This window comes from Procambarus clarkii, chromosome 29 (genome assembly GCF_040958095.1).
Source record: "Procambarus clarkii isolate CNS0578487 chromosome 29, FALCON_Pclarkii_2.0, whole genome shotgun sequence".
Taxonomy (NCBI): domain Eukaryota; kingdom Metazoa; phylum Arthropoda; class Malacostraca; order Decapoda; family Cambaridae; genus Procambarus; species Procambarus clarkii.
This window is the reverse complement of record NC_091178.1, coordinates 18,100,507-18,123,441: the sequence shown is the minus strand read 5'-3', so window position 1 is coordinate 18,123,441 and position 22,935 is coordinate 18,100,507. Positions and strand designations below refer to the sequence as shown.

General features: G+C 45.0%; 1 protein-coding gene across 1 annotated transcript; it reads left to right on the top strand.

The window, feature by feature from the left end:
* The first annotated feature begins 21,542 nt into the window (after window positions 1-21,542).
* On the top strand, window positions 21,543-22,145 carry LOC138369624 (uncharacterized). Its single transcript, XM_069333047.1, has one exon. The coding sequence runs from the start codon at window positions 21,543-21,545 to the stop codon at window positions 22,143-22,145; it is 603 nt and encodes a 200-aa protein (XP_069189148.1).
* The last annotated feature ends 790 nt before the right edge of the window (window positions 22,146-22,935 follow it).

Here is a 22,935-nt window from a genome sequence, read left to right as displayed (position 1 = left end):
ACCCCCCCCCCCTCCTCTCCCTCAACCCCCCCCCTCCTCTCCCTCAACCCCCCCCTCCTCTCCCTCAACCCCCCCCCTCCTCTCCCTCAACCCCCCCCCTCCTCTCCCTCACCCCTCCTCCTCTCCCTCACCCCCCTCCTCTCCCTCTCCCCTCCTCTCCCTCCCCCCCCCTCCTCTCCCTCCCCCCCTCCTCTCCCTCACCCCCCCTCCTCTCCCCCACCCCCTCTCCTCTCCCTCACCCCCCCTCCTCTCCCTCACCCCCCCTCCTCTCCCTCACCCCACCTCCTCTCCCTCACCCCCCCTCCTCTCCCTCACCCCCCTCCTCTCCCTCACCCCCCTCCTCTCCCTCACCCCCTCCTCTCCCTCACCCCCCCTCCTCTCCCTCACCCCGCTCCTCTCCCTCACCCCCCTCTCCTCTCCCTCACCCCCCCTACTCTCCCTTAACCCCCCCCTCTCCTCTCCCTCACCCCTCTCCTCTCCCTCACCCCCCTCCTCTCCCTCACCCCTCTCCTCTCCTCTCCCTCACCCCCCTCCTCTCCCTCACCCCCCTTTTCTCCCTCACCCCCCTTTTCTCCCTCACCCCCCCTCCTCTCCCTCACCCCCCCCTCCTCTCCCTCACCCCCCCCCTCCTCTCCCTCAACCCCCCCCTCCTCTCCCTCAACCCCCCCCCTCCTCTCCCTCACCCCCCCTCCTCTCCCTCACCCCCCCCTCCTCTCCCTCTTCTCCCTTACCCCCCTTCCTCTCCCTCACCCCCCTCTTCTCCCTCACACCCCCCTCTTCTCCCTCACACCCCCCTCTTCTCCCTCACACCCCCCTCTTCTCCCTCACACCCCCCTCTTCTCCCTCACACCCCCCTCTTCTCCCTCACACCCCCCTCCCCTCCCTCACCCCCCCTCCCCTCCCTCACCCCCCTCCTCCTCGAAGCAACACCAGCTCACGACTGGCCAGCAGCCGACCTGCGGCACGTTAACAAGGCAATTAGGTAGTTTGACATATAAATAAATATAATCATTTAAATTATGTTGTGTTGTTCAGAACAACAGTTCTTGTGTTCTGTTATTTCTCCATGTTCTTGATCTTAGCTTTGCTTCCTTACATTCTTGATTTATTTTTGTATTTTCTATTTAAATTTTTTATAAATTTATATAAATTTATGAAAAAAATTTTACTTTTTTTATTTTAAATTCATGAATATTTTTATTTTTATTTTTTATTTTAAATGTATGAATATTTTTATTTTTATTTTTTATTTTAAATTTTTATTTTAGAATTTATGAAAATTTTCATAAATTTTTTAAATTTTTCTGCTTCTATTTTTTGCCTTGTGTGTACTCACCTAGTTGTGCTTGAGGGGGGTTGAGCTCTGCTCTTTCGGCCCACCTCTCAACTGTCAATCAGTCCACTGTTACTAACTACTATCTTTTCTCTCACACAGTCCCCCCCCCCCCCTCCCTGCTTCCTTGGGGGGGGGGAGTTGTTAGTAGCAGTTGATGGATTGACAGTTGAGAGGCGGGCCGAAAGAGCAGAGCTCAACCCCCGCAAATACAACTAGGTGAATACACCCCCAGGAAGCAGCCCGTAACAGCTGTCTAACTCCCAGGTACCTATTTCCTGCTAGGTAACAGAGGCATCAGGGTGAAAGAAACTCTGCCCATTTATTTTCCGCTATCGCCAGGGATCGAATCCAGACCCTAGGATTACGAGTCCCAACCGCTGTCCACTCAGTCACAGGCCCCCCCCGGTGTGTGTGTGTGTGTGTGTGTGTGTGTGTGTGTGTGTGTGTGTGTATGTGTGTGTGTGTGTGTGTGTGTGTGTGTGTGTGAATGTGATTTTTGATGAAATTAATATTTGTGTTAAGAGAACTGTAAAAACATTCATTAAAACGTGTGAACAACTTGTATATTTTTTGTTCCATTACAGGTAAGTGAACTTTAACAGCTCGTGGGACAAAAATCTTCCAAATTTCAGGTATGTTTTTTTTATTTTTATTGTTTTTATTTTGCGTTTATTTCGCGTTTTATTTTGCGTTAATTTTTCGGCACCAAAAACCATTTTTTCGCCGGGTTTTGGAAACACTACAATAAGGAGGTACAAATAAGGATATGGGAGCTGGCCGGCCGAGCGGACAGCACGCTAGACACGTGATCCTGTGGTCCCGGGTTCGATCCCGGGCGCCGGCGAGAAACGATGGGCAGAGTTTCTGTAACCTCTATGCCCCTGTTACCTAGCAGTAAATAGGTATCTGGGAGTTAGTCAGCTGTCACGGGATGCTTCCTAGGGTTGGAGGCCTGGTCGAGGACCGGGCCGCGGAGAGGTTATCTTGAGGTTATCTTAAGATGATTTCGGGGCTTTAGTGTCCCCGCTGCCCGGTCCTCAACCAGGCCTCCATCCCCAGGAAGCAACCCGTGACAGCTGACTAACACCCAGGTACCTTTTTTACTGCTAGGTAACAGGGACACAGGGTGAAAGAAACTCTGCCCCCATTGTTTCTCGCCGGCGCCTGGGATCGAACCTAGGACCACAGGATCACAAGTCCAGCGTGCTGTCCGCTCGGCCGACCGGCTCCCTAACACTAAAAGGCTCGGGAACACTAAAGCCTCGAAATCAACTCAAGATAATCTCAAGATAACCTCAAGATAATCGAAATTTAGAAATATCATCAATGTACTTGTTGATTATTTAGATTCCCAACTAGTTGATCCTCTGAATCATAAGTTAGTCAACATGTAAGCGCGTGAAAAAGTGAGAGGAAATTTGCGTCGGTATCAAAAATAATTTAAGAAATTGTGGGTTACTTGGGAAGGGTAAAACCAGGGTGGACCTGAGTGTGGGATCTCTGAAATGTATTGTGACGGTAACGCGTTGGTGTTCGGCTGTTTAAGGCTAGGGGTATGGCCTCGTCACATAGTTATAAAAAAAAATAGAAAAACTGGAACTTCGTCTGTGGTAAGGTAAGGAGAAGACACACAAAACACAAGTAAAACTTTAACAATGAAATTTTAATGACGTTAAATAAATCAAAACATGAAAATAATGCACAAACAAATTTGTATAATAAAATCAATGAATCAAAATAATAAGAATACTTAAATGACACAATGAAAGTTACGTTAAGGCAAAATAACAAGAAGTGCAACACAAAAGTTAAGTGGGAGGTGCTGGAATATTGGCTTAAAGCCACCACCTCTCTCAGTACACGCTAACGTCTAGCTGGGAGGAGTGCTGGCTACGAAAGCACGGAACATTCTGAAGACTGATGTTGGGGCGACCCCAGACATCAGGTAGTATTGGGGGGCGAGTGCAGGTGCAGCCAGACCGGCGACCAATCAGCGGAGCCGTAGCGATCAACGGGTAGTTTGGTGATTTGGGTCCGAACAGGTGGCGGGCTGCATACGTTTCTGCTCACCCTGGCAAGCCTTGCTGGTGCTTGTTGTCGTTGTTGGACATTTCTTCCATAGTCTTTTTATATAATTGTGAAGACGTAATTTTGGAGGGAAGAGCAGGCTCAATCTCTTGAAGGAGATTATCGTCACAACTCTCCCCCGAAGCCTGCGGTTCTGGAAGAAGTACGTCGTTATGTGGTGGAGTAATGGATGGAGTCGCTTCTACTTCATAAACTCTGGAGAGGGCATCGGCTATGGTGTTGTCAGAACCCTTGATATAGCGGATCTCCAGGTTGAAGTCTTGTAAATACAGAGCCCATCGTAGAAGACGCTGGTTGGTGAATTGGGCTTGATGTAGGAAGCGGAGAGGGTTGTGGTCTGAGAAGATGGTGGTAGACCTGGCGCCTTGTAGGTACGGAGCGAAGTGTTGGAGGTTCAGGACGATGGATAGTAGCTCCTTTTCAATAGTGCTGTAGTTCCTCTGGTGTGGTTTCAGTTTGTAGCTGTAGTAGCTGACAGGTAGAACTTCCTCGCCTCGTTGTTGCATCAGGACACCACCAACGCCGGTACCACTGGCGTCGACATGAAGGACGAAAGGCTTGGTGATATCTGGAGAGGCGAGAATGGGGTTAGAACAGAGGAGGAATTTGAGTTGTTCAAAAGCAACGGTTTGCTGCATGGTCCAATTATACCGTTGCTTGGGACTGGTTAATAGAATTAGAGGTGTGGCGACTGTACTGAAATTCCTCACAAACCTACGGTAGTAAGAGGCAAGACCAAGGAAGCGCAGGAGCTGCTTCCTGGTGGTAGGCTGTGGATACTGTAGGATGGCTTGAGTGTGTGAGTCTAACGGAGCTATGCTGCCACTCCCAATAACATGACCCAGATAACGCACTTTACCTTTCGCGAAAGTGGACTTGCCCAGGTTGATGGTGAGGCCGGCTGTCAGGAGCTTGGAGAACAGACGTCGCAGCTGGAGCAGATGTTCACTCCAGGAGTTGGAGGCTACGACGATATCGTCCAGGTAGGCGTATGTGTTATCCAAGCCCTGGATGACACGGTTGACAGCTCTTTGAAAGGTGGCCGGGGCATTACATAGTCCGAAAGGAAGGCGTTCATATCTGAAAAGTCCAAAAGGAGTGATGAAGGCAGATATCTCTTTAGCGCGCTCCGTTAGACACACTTGATAGTACCCCTTAAGCAAGTCCACTTGGGACAAGTACTGGGCACTACCAATGGCATCAAGGATGTCATCTATCCTTGGCAAGGGGTAAGCATCCTTGACAGTGACAGAGTTCAGTTTACGATAGTCAGTGCACAACCGCACCTTACCTTGGGGTTTGGGCACCAAGATACAAGGTGAGGCCCAGGGGGACTCACAAGGTGTAGCCAGTCCATGGTCCAAGAGGTACTGCACCTCAGCACGCATGACTTCCTTCTTGCTCGGGCTGATTCGGTAGAAGGGTTGACGAATCGGCCGGGTGTCGGGGAGCAGTTGGATGTCGTGCTGGGTAACATTACACTCTTGGGGATCATCTCTGAACAACTCTTGATGTTCTCTGAAGATCTTGACGAGAGGTGCACTATGATTATCCTGAAAGTATTTGGGAAGATCATTAAGGATTTCGGAATTAGAAAGCGCTGACTCCTTGTCAGTGCTTTCGGGAGGAGAAGCTGGGAAGGTCTCACTGTGGATGTAGGGTTCTGTGAATGTGGAATAATTAGTCAAGACAGTGGGAGGAGTACCATTATATTGCTTCAGGAGGTTGACGTGGCACAGCTGGGTCTTCCGCCGCCTATCTGGAGTCTCTATCACATAATTATTATTATTCCTGCACTCTTTGACGCAGTAGGGTCCTGAAAATCTGTTTTGTAAAGGTGAACCTGGGATAGGGAAATAAGCAAGGACGAAGTCTCCCGGCTTGAATTTTCTTACTTTGCTGGTCTGGTCGTAATGAGTCTTCATTCTCACCTGGGCTTTCAATAGATTATCATGGGCAAAGCGGTGGACTCTCTCTAGAATGTGCTGAAGGTTTTGAAGAAACTGGGGCACATTCTGATGCTCACTGAAGGTGGCATCTCTGAGAGAGTCTTTGAAAGCCTTAAGGGGAGTACGGCACTTACGGCCGTAGAGCATCTCATAAGGAGATACTCCTAGGGACTCATTGGGGAGACTTCTGAAAATACACATTATTAGGTCAATCTGCTTATCCCAATCCTTTGAGGTTTCACTACAAAACTTTTTCAAGAGTGCTTTGATGGTCTGATGACTACGTTCAAGAGAACCCTGTGAAGCAGGATGATAGGGGCTGGACAATACCTGTTTGATGTTGAACTCCTCCAGTGTCCTTTTGAAGAGATCACTGGTGAAGTTGGTGCCACAGTCACTTTGAATCTCCCTGGGAAATCCGTATTGAGTGAAGATCTTCAGTAGATGTTTGATAACCGTAGCAGCCGTGATGTTCTTCACTGGAACTGCTATGGGAAATCTGGTGGTAGGACACAGGATGGTTAGGATGTAGGCGTTACCTGAACTGGTCCGAGGTAAAGGACCAACACAGTCTATTATGAGTCTGTGGAAAGGTTCCGCAGGCACCTGTATGGGAATCAGTGGTGCTCTGGGAATGGAGACGTTCGGTTTGCCTGCCATCTGACATGTATGACACTGTTTTACGTACTGTTTGACGTTATTTACCATACCTGGCCAGTAGTAGTCTTGACGAATCCCATGGTAAGTCTTGTTGAAGCCGTAGTGGGAGAATGATCCGTGGGCCAGGTGTAGAATAGTGGGCCGCAGGCTGGTGGGAATCACAAGTTGTTCGGTGTTGGCCCAATCGTCCTCCTCCTTCAGTTTACTGGGTCTATATCTGCGGTAGAGCAAGTCGTTCTCTAGGAAGAACCCAGGAATACTGTCGGGTTGAGTCTCAGCCTGGAAAAACAATGGTGTTAAAGTAAGATCTTCCCTCTGCAACTTACGGAACTCCAACTTGGTCAGATGCGGGGGTAGTTTCTGAGGGTCTTGAGGGACAGCGGTAGCAGTAGAGTCAGCTGGCTGTGGACGTGCGGCTTGTGCACGGGTGGTCACGAGAACCGGAGGAGAAACTTCACTCTCTTGAACCTCTGCTGGAACATACTCAAGAATAGGGTTACTTGGCACAGAGTTACACACCTGGGGTTTGTCCATGACGATCAGGTTGGTTGGTTGCAGGTCTTCTGCCAAGTCGTTGCCTAGGAGAAGTTGCACTCCAGGCATGGGAAAAGGCTTTTCCCTGACGGCGACTTGGACTTCCCCGTTCACGTAGGGACAATCCAGGTGGACTCTGGCGAGAGGGTATGGAGTAGTAGCAGTGAGGTCAGTGATGAAGACCGTTTCCCCGGTGTAGACTATGTTGGGCACAGCCGACTTCAAGATGATCGATTGTAGAGCCGCTGTGTCCCTCAAGATCTTCAATTTGAAACGTCCCTCCGGATTTGAACCGTTGGCAGAGACAGTTCCAGTATACAGGTGGTTACTGAAAAGAGAAAGATCATTAACATCAACACCAACATTCATCACAGGCTTACCGGACTTAGGAGGAGTTGGTTTGGGTCGTTGTTGGTCAGTGGTTCCCTTGTATTGAGACTTACCACACTTGTCTATGGTATGTCCATAGAGTCTACAATACTTGCAGTACAGTTGTGAACCAGCTTGATCGGGGCTCACCTTCTCGTAACTGTACCACGACTTCTTACTGGAGGATGGTTCAGGTGTCAGCCGGTGGATGAGGCTGTAAGTGTCAGCCGACTTAGCACACTTCAGGTAGTCGGTTTCTTCTTTATCTGCTAAGTAGAGGCGGACAGGAGGCGGCACACGTCTCAAGAATTCTTCAACAAGCATCAGGTTGACGAGTTCTGTAAAAGTAGAGACATGTGCTGCTTCCAGCCATTTCATGAAATACCTCCGTTTCGTGTTAGCAAACTCGAGGAAGGTAGTGGTACTTGCCTTCAGGTGGTCACGGAATTTCCTTCTATAACTTTCAGTAGAGAGGAGGTAGGCGTCCAACACTGCTTGTTTCAGAGTGTAGTAGTCATTCTCAGACGCCAAAGTACTGAGTGTGACTGCAGCTCTACCTGTAAGATGGACTCTGAGAAGTGTGGCCCATTGGTCGACAGGCCAACTGAGTTGATTAGCAAGGGTTTCAAAGGTGGTAAAGAACACATCAACTTCTGCTTCTACAAAGGATGGCATTAACTTACTTGCATGTGATATATTAAAACTGATGGGAAGATTGGCAGTAGCTTGCTGGCGTTGAGCGAGGTGTGAAGTTTCCAACGTGTATTCCCGTTGACGACACTCAAGAACCAGAGTCGCTTGCTGCTTGTCATGTTCGCGTTGTATTTCCAACTCGCGTTGTTTGGTTTCAAGCTGTACTCGTTCACGTTCACGGAGTAATGCGACCTCGCGTTCGTGTTCTTCTCTCCTCAAAGCAGCTTCGCGTTCTTGTTCGTCTCTCCTCAAAGCAGCTTCGCGTTCTTGTTCTTCTCTTCGTATGGCAGCTGCTCGTTCTTGTTGTTCGAGGGCTTCCCTTTGCTGTTCGCGGGCTTCCCTTTGCTGCTCACGTTCAATCTTAGCCAGCTCTAGTTTAAGTTTCATCGTTGCCAAGTCAGTTTTATCTGCAATATAGTAAGTTTCATGAGTTTCAGAGTCTATCTTACCTTGCTCTAAATAGTAATCCAGCAACAGGTTGTGTAGGTCATTTTTGTTGGCTTGATAGGGAACTTCTAGTTGATACTCATGTGCAAGAGTTTGTAGTTCAGTCCTCTTGGCACGACTTAAAGTCCCTATTTCACCTGCTGGATTTGCACGGAAAGTTTGGAGACGAAACATGGTGAAATTAGCAAATAAAGGTACACGAATGTTCAATAATGAAATGTCAGAAACAGGACAACGTGGCAACTGGTACCTATCCTGTGTGATCTTTAACAATTAACGTTAAGTGAAAGATATTAAATTAAATCAAGGGCGCAGGAAATCTTGTACCCGGTACTCATGTAAGAGAATAAGGGCAAGAAAATCCTACTAACAAATGAAACAAAGTTTCGAAAACAAATGAAACAGTTAAATGCTTCAAAAGTAAAATTGGTAGTCCAAGGATGTAGGCATACCTTGCCAAGTCTCTAAAGGACATAAAGCAAGTTTTTCCTACTGAATTTAATATGATACTTACAGAATTAGCGAACTTTTGTGCTCTGAAAAAATAAGCTAATTCCCTACCGTTGTATGTATCATCATCTCTGACTGACGTGTAGGGGTGCGAGGTGTCAACTGGTGACGAGAACTGCTGCTGAGGTCCCAATTCAGCAACTAAAGTTCGAGCTAGAGGAACTATGGCCCTCTTTGTCCTCCTACAGTCAGATTGCAGAAGATTGGGTACTCTTGACCCGGGGCAGACCACAGTACCAGGGTACCAATATGATGATCTGTCAGAATGAGAAATATTCAAGGGACATAGATGGTAAATACGAGTAATAACATGGAGGGAGAGATGACCAATTAAGAGTATGACTGCGGCCTACAGTCACCACGTAATCCAAAGTTGTCTCACCTTCACTATATGTTACTCTCGTAATGCACAATACACCGCACCTTATAAAAAATGAAATTGAATGAAAAATAGTAAAGCTACGTTAACAAAGTTAAATACGCTTACCATAAATTACCACTTGGCACCAGTACCTGAGTGAAGATCCCGGACAGGCCCCCATATAACTTGTGACGGTAACGCGTTGGTGTTCGGCTGTTTAAGGCTAGGGGTATGGCCTCGTCACATAGTTATAAAAAAAAATAGAAAAACTGGAACTTCGTCTGTGGTAAGGTAAGGAGAAGACACACAAAACACAAGTAAAACTTTAACAATGAAATTTTAATGACGTTAAATAAATCAAAACATGAAAATAATGCACAAACAAATTTGTATAATAAAATCAATGAATCAAAATAATAAGAATACTTAAATGACACAATGAAAGTTACGTTAAGGCAAAATAACAAGAAGTGCAACACAAAAGTTAAGTGGGAGGTGCTGGAATATTGGCTTAAAGCCACCACCTCTCTCAGTACACGCTAACGTCTAGCTGGGAGGAGTGCTGGCTACGAAAGCACGGAACATTCTGAAGACTGATGTTGGGGCGACCCCAGACATCAGGTAGTATTGGGGGGCGAGTGCAGGTGCAGCCAGACCGGCGACCAATCAGCGGAGCCGTAGCGATCAACGGGTAGTTTGGTGATTTGGGTCCGAACAGGTGGCGGGCTGCATACGTTTCTGCTCACCCTGGCAAGCCTTGCTGGTGCTTGTTGTCGTTGTTGGACATTTCTTCCATAGTCTTTTTATATAATTGTGAAGACGTAATTTTGGAGGGAAGAGCAGGCTCAATCTCTTGAAGGAGATTATCGTCACAGTATATACCTACGCCATCCCTAGAATGAGAGTCGCTGCCGGGGCCATTCTAGCAAGGGAAGGGAATTATCAGGGGGGAAACGCGCCAGCAATTCTAGCAAGCTGTACACGGTTTAGTTCCCAGGAAATCGTAAAATTCTGAGCACCCATGAGCTGAAATCATCGTGATTTTGTGAGGAAGAACACGTCAGTATTCCAAGACCCTGATAATATCATTTTTGGAAGGTAACAATACCGATTTTATCTACAATTAATGGACAAACACCGTTGTTGACTAGTGGCTGTCAGCTGTCTGGTATTCTGCGCAACCCAGCACGCAGGCGAGCCAAACTGTCGTACCGCACTCGTCGCAAATGACCCATACCCTTCGGGCATCGCCACAATAATAAATTTTTGCAATAATACCTGACCCAGCCAGTTCTTGAAAGCTTACCACCGACTTGGGGTTGGATATTGAAGAAGAGGTTATAACAGCAAGAACACGGTTACTGGCCCAAAGCGGCCGTAACATAATTGGCATCCCGGGAGCCGGTCGGCCGAGCGGACAGCACGCTGGTCTTGTGATCCTGTGGTCCTGGGTTCGATCCCAGGCGCCGGCGAGAAACAATGGGCAGAGTTTCTTTCACCCTATGCCCCTGTTACCTAGCAGTAAAATAGGTACCTGGGTGTTAGTCAGCTGTCACGGGCTGCTTCCTGGGGGTGGAGGCCTGGTCGAGGACCGGGCCGCGGGGACACTAAAAAGCCCCGAAATCATCTCAAGATAACCTCAAGAAGATCCCCAGCGGGATCCAACTTCTCGTCATGTAAGTTTGATAGAATTTGTTAATTAGTGCAATCCCCTAGTATAATTCCCCTTTTGTAAGTGTTAGATCTTGGGAAAGAGTGCAATGTTACGTGATTGTGCGCGACGTTAAGAAAGTGAACAATGGCAGAGAAACAGACCATTGATACCCTGGACAATGTTTAGGAGTTCCTGAAAAGGAGGACTGCTTTCCCAAGTTGAAATATCTTCGAAAACCCGACTTGGTTTTAATAAGTGCTTATTTGGGGATTAAGGTGGAAGATCGTGATTCACGTGTTGAGATCCTCTCGATGGTGTATAAGCATTTAAAACCTGCCGGTATAAAGGAAAGTGAAGTGCAGAGTAATGGAGAAAGTGTTAAGGCTTCCCCTGACATGGAAAACCAGGGAAGTGATGGTGAGAGTGACCAAGATGAACTTAATGTTAGCCTCTTAACAGTGAAAATGCGAGAGTTAAAGATAAACTGTGAAATAGAAAAAGTGGAAAAAGTGAGTGGAAAAAGCATGAACTAGCAAAAAGACCAGAAATGGAAATGAAATGCTTAGAAATAGAAAAAGAGAAAGATAGAGAAGAAAGGGAGAAAGAAAGAGAAATCGAAGTGAAACGACTGGAGAGGAAAAGGGAAATAGAAGAAAGGAAAGAAAGGGAAGCAAGGCAACACGAATTGAAAGTGCTAAGATTAAGTGGTAGAAGGGAAACCAGCGGTCTTGACCCAGTGCAGAACATTAAAATGATTCCTAAGTTCAATGAAAAGGAAGTGTCAAAGTTCCTTGCTAATTTCAAGAAGGTAGCTGCATCATTAGATTGGCCGAGAGAAAATTGGGCCATTAGGATCCAATCCGTGCTGACTGGAAAACCCCAAACCACGTACCACTACGGCCGGTAGATGACTAGTGATTAAGACTCGGTCAAGGTGGTGGTGCTCATGGTTTACCAGTTGGTGCCTAAAGCATACAGGCAGAAGTTCCGCAACTTGAAGACGACGTCAGAGCACATTTTTATAGAGTTCGCGTGTATTAAGGAGCGCCTTTTTTATGAATGGTGTGCATCTAGGAGGGTGGAGACGAAAGAACAATTGGAACAACTGGTTTTATTCGAAGACTTCAAAGAATGTTTGGTGATCTGAAGATATACTTGGAGGTGCTGCAGGTAGAGGAGACCTTGGGTGCTGCAGCCACACTGACTGAAGAATATATTCTAACACATAGGATCTCTACCAGGTATGTGCCGAAGAGCGACGCAATTTTTGAAGTATAAGCTGGAAGAGGAGAGAACCGTTCCACGTAGATCCGTGAAGACGTCACCCAAGTAGTCCAAAACGAATTGGTTCTAAGAGGGACATAGTGTGTTGTCTGCTAAGAATGTCGAGGTTGTCTGTGTCTGGATGTCTGCTAAGTGTCGAGGTAGCGACCCACACAGGGAGATAATGCTGGTGAGTTGTGTGACACCACCAGTAGACACCCCAGTCTCTAGGGATGAATAGAGAGGAACCAGGATTGTTTACCCCTTAAACTTCAAGAGGGTATGTATCGAGTGATCAGACAGGCCGGTCTGTAGTGATTCTCAGAGATAGTGGAGCAGCCCAGTCTCTGATTTTGAGAAAGTCGTTACCCGAGGAAGTATCAACTGATGGGAAACAAAGGGTTATTTTAGATGGGTTTCCCTCGATGTGGTACGTAGCCCCATTGGTAGAAGTATACTTGGAATCGCCATATTCCAGTGGCAAGTGCATGTTGGCAATAGTGGATCATCATCCTATAGAGGGGATAGAGGTCATATTGGCCAACGACTTGGCGTCGGGTTTGGACATGACCATCTCATAGTTAGGGACGATCCGGATGGAGAAGTGGTAAGACCCGTAGTAGCAGCACAAACCAAATCCCAAGTACGGACGAAGTTGAAATCAAATGACTGGTTTAACCCTATATCTACGACACAGGTTGTTGAGAGCACTCCAGCGAACTCTCCAGACTCTACTCGCGAACTGAAACATTGGACTAGAGCGACATGGATAATAGAGCCTGAGAAGGAACTTTACATGCAAGCACCCACAGATACCCTAGAATCTGGCGCGATGGCAGGTAACCTGTACTTGCGGAATGATGTGTGGTGTCCACGGAACCGACCAAGGACTCCCCTGATGTAAGAAGTATTATGGACATTGCAGGCTTGTGAAAGTTATTCCTCGTTTAGCCAAGTGGTTCCTAATAGTATTTTGTAATATCCTCATGTTTGCAATGAGAGAAGTGACCAAGGACCAGAGGAAGGACACACAGATGATATCACATGTAAGCATGGTGGAGTGATATCAGGGACAGGACATTCGCTCCATGATTGTTGTGGACGGAGGAAGGGACCAAGAGATGATAGAGGAACCCGGTTACTGGCCCAAAGTGGCCGTAACAGTGTATGACAATGTACCTCTCTCCACACCCCAGCCACAGGACAAAATTATGAGACAGGAGAAGACACCACTAGTCTCACACCAGACATCGTCACTCTGTACCTCTTCCAAAATTCAAAGATAAGACAGACAGACTACTTTCCAACAGTAGTCTGTCTGTAGTAGGAGTTTGGAGTAGTAACGGCAATGGAAAAGGAACAACCAGCGCTCATACTTTCCAGCACAGTCAACCTGAAAGGAGAAAATATAATGACACCACACGACCAACAGACTGCAAATAACTTAGTAAAAGTAAGAGTCCTGCAAGGAAAACGTGTATGCTTGGAAAACTTGGATCCTTCAGAAAGATGCTCACGAGTCTTGCATTTGGGATACCCAATCGACTTTCCATTATATCTAGTACTAGAAGACAATTAAATCCTGACTGCGTAACGATGCCACAAAAAAGTAGACAAAGCAGCGACCCGTCAGGTTCTGGTGACCGTCATGGGACATGTGCCAGAAACATTAAATCTTGGAAATTGGGGAATATGCCGACAGAAACCATACATCCTGGAACCCCTGCGCTTCTTCAGGTGTCAGAAATACGGCCACCATCAATCACGCTGCACCGGACAAGAGAGATGCGGAGTGTGCAGCCTGAGACATCCAACCAAAGACTGTATAGCCAAGCACAAGGCAAGCCAGACCACAACAGCCAAATGTCCAAATTGTGGAGGCAAACATCAGGCCTGGAGCACAACCTGCTTTACACATAAAGAAAAGGTGCAGACAGCTCAGGCCAGGATAACCACACTGACCAGCACTACATACACCAACACCAACGTCTGGAACACTCGTGCACAGCCACAACAGACACCCACTCTCACAGAGCAAAATTTCCTGAATCTATCAACTCCAAATCAGAAAATTAACAAAAATGCTACAGAAATACAACACAAAAAAGCAAAAACCACTTACTTACGAAATCAGCATGACAAATTTAGTTTTACCGAGATCCAGTTGAAAGACATGGCAAAGACCATTATGAATTGCTTACAGATGACGCAGAACGCCTCACAGCAACAGACTCAAGAAATCACTTATGTAGTAATGGACAAGATCGCGCAACAGACCACAGTTACACAAGAAATAGTCTGAGGCAAGACGGAGCACAAGAGGACAAACAACGCGACATAGACATACAGACTACCAACAACAGTCGGGTAGTCAAGACACCAGACCATCAACATTCACAAAGGCAACTTCAAGAAGCAGTGACCACTCAAGATCAACAGAATCTTAAACACAAGAGACAGACAACAGCCAATGCAGTCTGATATGCAACAACACCAACAAAGAACTATTGGACAGCAAAGATGCACAGGTTCCAACAACACAAGAAACGGCCACGAACAATCAATGCAGTCCGATGTGCAGCAATACCAACAGCAAAGTGATATGCAGGCGATGAGTCACAATAACGTGGCTGAAGTAGGTTGACCACAATCGACTTGAGAGTGGTCCAGGACGGACCGAAACGTCGTCGTCCCTTCACTTTCTAGTGTGTGGTCTGGTTAGGAAAGTGATAGACCACAGTTATGCACAGATTTCAACAATGCAGAGGATGACCATTAGCAATCAGTGCAGTCCGATTTTGCAGCGACACGACTTGCGAGGTGTAGAATATAGACGTCGATTCCGAAGAGGAGTTCTTCTAGAACAGGCAACACCGACCAAAACTATCGTCTGGCCATTACGAATACTGCATAGGGAACATGTAAGGTCTTGGAAATAAAAACCACACCCTTCAGGAAGCTGCAATCAATATGAAAGCAGATATAATCGTTTTGGAAGAAACTCTTTCCCCAGTCACGAAGTCCTTCAGATTAGCTGGATATCAGCACTGTGTATGATATCTTCCCCGTATGAACAGGGGAGACAAAGAGTGTTAATGATCTTAAGACTAGATTTAGTTAAGACTAGTTTAGTTAAGCTAGTTAAGACTAGATTTCACTAGATTTTATTCGGCATGTACAGGAGTAACACTACAGCACTGAGAGCTGGCCACTTGCTCTGGGTGTGTAAAAATGACCTGCCAGCTTGGAATATCCTTAAAAACCTTCTAGATAACATGACGCATGATCGGAAAACATTCATTGGAAGCCTACTAGCCATCCAGAAGGAGTGGGAAAGGAACAACAACAATTCTAATATACAAGGGGCGGAGGATATAGTCAGGGATGAAAATGAGGCTGAAACTCAGGAAGTTGTAAACTCTGACTCAGTAGGCCAGGATGTAGATGACAGTAAACAACAAAGTGTACCAGACAGCACTGACAGCTCGATAGGTACAGACACTACGACGGTTCCCGATAGATCAATTCAGAACAGAAAGACAGACTTATGCAAATTTTATGCAAAGGGCATATGCAGACATAGATATGCTGGTAATAAGAAAGGATTAGAATGCAGTTACCAACATCCCAAAAAGTGTTTAAATATGCTTAGGAAAGGTGAGTGTCGATTTGGATCAATATGTAGGTTTTTCCATCCTGACATGTGCCAAACCTCACTGGAGGACAGAAAATGCTATGACCTCAGCTGCCCACACTTTCACGTGAAAGGCACGGAACGCTACATAAAGAGTGGCAAGCAGGATAATGAATTTGGAGGAAACTCTATAAATTTTTTATACCAGACCGGCAGAGAATTCAAAAGGAGCAGCATGGAGAGTGTATGGAACTGGATGCCAGATCAACTGGCATTCCAGAATTACAGATACAATTACCTACCGAAAGGGAACTACAACTACGACAGACAACTGCCCTACAACAATCAGTACTGGTCAGAACAAACTCATTATGTCCACGCATAATGGGCTTGCCGAAAAAGTCTCCCATTCAAACTATCACTAATAGAGTAACCTCAGTCATCTTTGCCAACATACAAGGACTGAAAACAAGAACAAACAACAAAGTACAGTTCATAAATGGCCTCCTCACGGAGTCAAATGCAGTATTTGGAGCTTTCACAGAAACCCATGCAGGGGAATTGTTGGACAGTGAGATCTGGATTCCAGGATATAACCTATACAGGTGTGATAGGAAAATTAGGTCACATGGAGGAGTGGGTCTGTATATTAGGGAAGACCTTGTATGCTCGGAGCTCCTAAACGTTACAAATGAGGTGGTAGAGGTACTGGGATTAAAAATAGAGAAAATAAATTTAGTGATTATTCTAATATACAAACCGCCAGATGCAACGGCTGAGGAATTCACAGAACAGATAAACAAAATAGAGAATAGCCTTGATAATTTGGAGAACCCGATACCTGATATTATCTTCCTAGGTGACTTCAACTTGCCTAGTCTTAGGTGGAAAATAGCAAACAATAATATTATACCAGGAAATCTATCAGGACCTAACCAACCACAGATTAGAGAACTACTTAGATTCTGTGACAAATTTTCACTCAATCAGCAGCTATCGGAGCCAACGAGAAATGAAAATATTCTAGATCTGGTCTTTACGAACAATGAAGACATTATCAGAGACATTACGATAACAGATACCACATACTCAGATCACAAGCTCATTGAAGTGCAAACGACCATCAATACTCAGAATAGACCTAAAACGTTGATAAAGCGAGAGGGGCTATTCAGTAAATTCAATTTTAATAATAAAAGGATAGACTGGGAGATAATAAACAGGGAACTTACAAACATTCCATGGGGAACTGTTCTAAGTAATACAAGTCCTACAGAAGGAATAGAAAAACTGACTTCAGAAGCGTATCAAGTCTGTCTGAAACATGTTCCTTTGAGGAAAGCCAGAAAGAGATCTAACGTAGAAAGAGAACGCAGACGACACTATAAACGCAGGAAAAAAATAACGGAACTGCTTATGCAGACACAAATTTCCCGTCAAAGAAGGAATAATTTAAATAGGGATATTGAATAAATCGAGCGGAAATTGAAACACTCATATGAAACTGAAGAAAGGCAGTTAGAACAGAGAGCAATTCAGGAAATAAAGAAAAATCCAAAATATTTCTTCTCATATGCGAAATCAAAAGCAAAAACCACTGCCAGTATTGGACCTATTCGTACAAGTGAAGGTTCATACACGGAGGATGACAAACAAATTAGTTAAATCCTAAAAAAGCAGCATGAGGACATGTTTAGCACTCCAATAAACAACATGAAAGTGGAAGATCCAGACAATTTCTTTATGCGAGATATTCAAACCCCTGTAAATATAACTGATATCAACACGAGCGCACTAAATTTTGAAAGAGAAATTGAAAACATGCCCATGCACTCGGCCCCAGGTCCAGACTCATGGAATTCAATATTTATAAAGAAATGCAAAGTGCCGGTAGCACAGGCACTCAGTATAGTGTGGAGGAAGAGCTTGGACACGGGGGAGATACCAGATGCACTTAAAGTAGCAGACATAGCCCCTCTACACAAGGGAGGGAGCAAAGCATTGGCAAAGAATTATAGACCAGTTGCACTAACATCACACATCATAAAAGTATTTGAGAGAGTGATTAGGAGTCAGGTCACCAATTTCATGGAGACCAATGACCTTCACAACCCAGGCCAAGTAGTGCTCAAGTAGCTCTCACAGCTACTTGAGCACTACGACAAAGTCACTGAGGCATTAGAAGAAAAACAGAATGCTGATGGGATATACACGGACTTCGCAAAGGCTTTCGATAAATGTGACCATGGCGTGATAGCACACAAAATGAAGTCAATGGGAATAACCGGTAAAGTAGGACGCTGGATACTCAGTTTTCTGTCAAACAGGACTCAGCGAGTAACTGTCAACCATATAAAATCTAGTCCAAGTGCAGTTAAGAGCTCTGTACCTCAGGGTACAGTTCATGCACCGCTGCTTTTCCTTATTCTCATATCAGATATAGACAAAAATACAAGTCACAGCTTCGTATCATCCTTTGCAGATGACAAAAATCAGTATGAAAATTTCCTCGGCTGAAGACATTGAAAAACTTCAAGCTGATATTAATAAAGTTTTCGACTGGGCAGCAGAAAATAACATGATTTTTAAGTGCTAAATTCCAGGTACTCAGGTACGGTAAAAATGAGGACCTTAAACATAATACAGAGTACAAAACACAATCAAATGTACCCATAGTAGGAAAACAGCATGTAAAGGATTTGGGAATAATAATGTCTGACGACCTAACGTTTAAGGAGCATAATCAAGCAAATATTGCGACAGCCAGAAAAATGATGGGATGGATTACGAGAACTTTCAAATCCAGGGATCCCATCACAATGGTTGTACTCTTCAAGTCACTTGTGTTGTCCCGTCTTGAGTACTGCTCAGTAATCACTTCCCCCTTCAGAGCAGGAGAGATTGCTGAAATAGGGGGAATACAGAGAACATATACAGCACGCATAGACGCAAAAAAGCACCTAAATTATTGGGATCGTCTCAAAGCCCTCCAAATGTACTCACTAGAAAGAAGACGAGAGAGATATCAAATAATATACACCTGGAAGATACTGGAGGGCCAAGTACCAAATCTACACAGTAAAATAACAGCGTACTGGAGTGAACGATATGGAAGAAAATGTAGAATTGAACCAGTGAAGAGCAGAGGTGCCATAGGCACAATCAGAGAACACTGTATAAACATCAGAGGTCCGCGGTTGTTCAACGTCCTCCCAGCAAGCATAAGAAATATTGCCGGAACAACCGTGGACATCTTCAAGAGGAAACTAGATTTCTTCCTCTAAGTAGTGCCGGACCAACCGGGCTGTGGTGGGTATGTGGGCCTGCGGGCCGCTCCAAGCAACAGCCAAGTGGACCAAACTCTCACAAATCAAGCCTGGCCTCGGGCCGGGCATGGGGAGTAGAAGAACTCCCAGAACCCCATCAAGCAGGTATCAACCAGGTAACCAGGTGACACTAGTCAGAAACACCATACCCAGCAAGAAAATAGACCCATTGTCATGTGGGGATGGAGTAGAGGTATGTGGGGATGGAGTAGAGGTATTAGCACTAACAGTAAATGTGTCTAATATTGAGCTCCTCATATACAACATCTACAAGCCCCCTAGACGTAAACTAGAAGCAGAGGCAGTGCTTGCCTTGGCCACGCATGAAAATGTCATTATTGCTGGGGCTTTTAATGCTCATCATCAATAGATAGGCGAGACTGGGCCAGCCAGTGCAGATGGGCGCCATTTAGCTGCAGCTCTGCGAGAAATACATGAAATTACACTTCTTAACACTGGGGAACCCACTCACATTCAAGTGGGTTCCCTCGATCTTACATTAATCTTAACAGCCCTCAAGCATCAGGTGAAGTGGGAAGTAGACCCGGTGATCACCAGTGACCACTATGCTACTGTCACAACACTAAACATAGAACGTCCTCCTACACCACCTGCACAACCTAGGTGGAATTTAAGAAAGGCCAACTGGAATATATACCAAAAAGAACTTGAAAAGTGATATGCAACATACACGCCACCTGAGGACTTGAACATACACGAGACCAATCTCCAGGAAGCCACTGCAGCTGCTGCAAACAAAGCTATTCCAACCATTATACTAGGAAACACAGTCAAACTCTAAATGAACATAGTAGGCTGGGCAAGATATGGGGGCAGATTAAAACCAAATCAGGTCGACCATCCCGACCACAGGCATGTATTCAATCATTGTAAGAGGCTGAGAGACTTACTCTCCAATTTACAGAAAGAACAGCTTCATATCAGCTTCCTGCAATGGTCAGAAGGCAGCAAGAACAATTAAATACAAGAGAGGTTCTTAGCCATTCATGAGAAGATAGCTAAAAATGACGAATGTAACTGTCCCTTCACCAAACGAGAACTAATCAGAGCTAAAAAAAAAGCGGTAAGGACACTGCACCAGGTGCTGATAACATTACATACTCAATGGTCACACATGCAGGTCCTGCTGGAGAACAAGGAATATTGGACGTCATCAATGCATCTTGGCAGCAAGGCAAACTACCGACCTCTTGGAAGAAAGCAGACATCATACCGATTCCAAAGCTGAAAGAACCTGGCATTTACAGACCCATTTCATTAACATCATGCATTAATAAAACTGCAGAACGGATGGTCTTAAATAGGCTACTGTGGAAGACTGGAGACCTTCATAAACAAATATTTGGCTTCACTAGAGGAGTAGGTACTGCCAACTGCATAGCAACATTACTAGGAACAGTTAACTCAGGTTTAGCTCCAGTGATTTTCCTTGATCTAGAAAAAAAACATTCGAACTTGCAAGCCCGCAAGCAATTTTACACACTTTAATTAAAAAATGCTGTAAAGGAAAATATGCTAGCATGGATTCAAGATTACCTAAGTCACAGGTATGCCAGAGTAAAGTTGCAAGAACAACTGTCGGACTACCACTTGCATGAGAATGGGACTCCACAAGGAGGAGTCCTCAGTCAGTCTTTTTAACATCCTTATGGAAAACTTTACCATAACATATACAGAAGGGATTATATTGCTAAGCTATGCTGATGATATAGCATTAGTCATTACAGGTTCTTCACGTCTAAATAAAGCACAAGGTGCATTAGATAAAGTAACATCTGAATGCAGTATTTTAAGGGTAAAAATATCTGCACAGAAGTACAAGGCAATGAGACTAGGCGGCAACACGCCAGACAGGCACCTACGCATTCACGACATTAACCTTCAGTGGGTTACACAATATCAATATCTCGGAGTGTGGATAGATTCTGAAATGACATTCAACAAGCAAATTCAATATCTGAAGGAGAAAACAAAATCACGACTGAATATAATGAGAGCAATCACAGGGCCCCGTCTAGGAGCGGGACCCAAAGTGTTAAGAATGTTTTACATACACGCCGTTCGTTCCCTAGTTGATTATGCAGCGCCTGCCTTACTCCTCCTGGCCAGGGGGCAAACATTGAGGTTATTCAAAATGATGCAATGCGAGTCATAACAGGAGCTCCTACATGGACTAAAATACTAAGCCTAAGAACAGAAACCAAGCTAACGTCGATTGAAATAAGGGTAAAAGGGATCGCTGCGTACATACTGACCAAGATATTGACTAGACCTAGAATCAGTTCACCTAAAGATATAATCACTGGAGCACTAACGCGGGACAGAAGAGCCTCCAATAGCAACAGGTGGACCCATTGTGCAATAAACACCATCAATACATAAGATATAACAAATACAGGTACTGAGAAGGGTGTCGACGAAATACATGCAGACTTCGTTATACAAGCCCCTTGGGAATCTCTGCCAACAGACTTTAAGATTATGGTTATTGAAGGAAAAAAGAGCCAGACTAATCTTCAACTGCTACGTAATATTGCACAGATGCATATAGAATCAAACTTGGCATCTGACACCTTCACATACTTCACAGGTGGATCAGTAGACCAGCAGGGACAAGAAACCGGAGCGGCATTTAGGGCAAGAAATTCTGTAGCTAGTTGAAGACTTTCAAATGTTTGTTCAACTTTGTAAACACAGATGATAGCAATTCAAATGGCTTTGGAACATGCCATTGCTGAACCCCGACAACATGTTCATGAAGAAGTCATGGATGGAACCAATAAAGAAGTCATGGAAGAAAGTAATAAAGATGTCGTGGAAAGAACCAATAAAGGAGTCGTGGAAAGAACCAATAAAGGAGTCGTGGAAAGAACCAGTAAAGAAGTCATGGAAGGAACCAATAAAGAGGTAATTGAAGGAACCAATAAAGAAGTAAATGAAGGAACCAATAAAGAGGCCATGGAAGGAACCAATAAAGAGGGCATGGATGGAACAAATAAAGATATCGTGGAAGTAACCAATAAGGAGGTCATGAAAGGAACCAATAAAGAGGTCTTGGTAGGAACCAATGAAGAGGTCATGGAAGGAACCAATAAAGAAGTCATGGAAGGAACCAATAAAGAGATTTTGGAAGGCACCAATAAAGAAGTCATGGAAGGAACCAATAAAGAGGTCTTGGAAGGAACCAATAAAGAGGTCATGGAAGGAACCAATAAAGAGGTCTTGAAAGGAACCAATAAAGAGGTCTTGAAAGGAACCAATAAAGAGGTCATGGAAGGAACCAATAAAGAGGTCTTGTAAGGAACCAATAAAGTGGTCATGGAAGGAACCAATAAAGAGGTCATGGAAGGAACCAATAAAGAGGTCATGGAAGGAACCAATAAAGAGGTCTTGGTAGGAACCAATAAAGAGGTCATGGAAGGAACCAATAAAGAGGTCGTGGAAGGAACCAATAAAGAGGTCACGGAAGGAACCAATAAAGAGGTCATGGAAGGAACCAATAAAGATGTCGTGGAAGGAACCAATTAAGAGGTCATGGAAGGAACCAATAAAGAGGTCATGGAAGGAATCAATAAAGAGGCCATGGAAGGAACCAATAAAGAGGTCATGGAAGGAACCAATAAAGAGACCATGGAAGGAATCAATAAAGAGGCCATGGAAGGAACCAATAAAGAGGTCATGGAAGGAACCAATAAAGAGGTCATGGAAGGAACCAATAAAGAGGTCGTGGAAGGAACCAATAAAGAGGTCATGGAAGGAACCAATAAAGAGGTCATGGAAGGAACCAATAAAGATGTCGTGGAAGGAATCAATAAAGAGGCCATGGAAAGGAACCAATAAAGAGGTCATGGAAGGAACCAATTAAAAGGTCATGGAAGGAACCAATAAAGAGGTCATGGAAGGAACCATTAAAGATGTCGTGGAAGGAATCAATAAAGAGGCCATGGAAGGAACCAATAAAGAGGTCATGGAAGGAACCAATTAAGAGGTCATGGAAGGAACCAATAAAGAGGTCATGGAAGGAACCAATAAAGAGGCCATGGAAGGAATCAATAAAGAGGCCATGGAAGGAACCAATAAAGAGGTCATG

What these genes read in the sequence shown, in the direction of transcription:
- LOC138369624 (XM_069333047.1), top strand. Translation starts at nt 21,543, where the DNA reads ATGATAGCAATTCAAATGGCTTTGGAACATGCCATTGCTGAACCCCGA.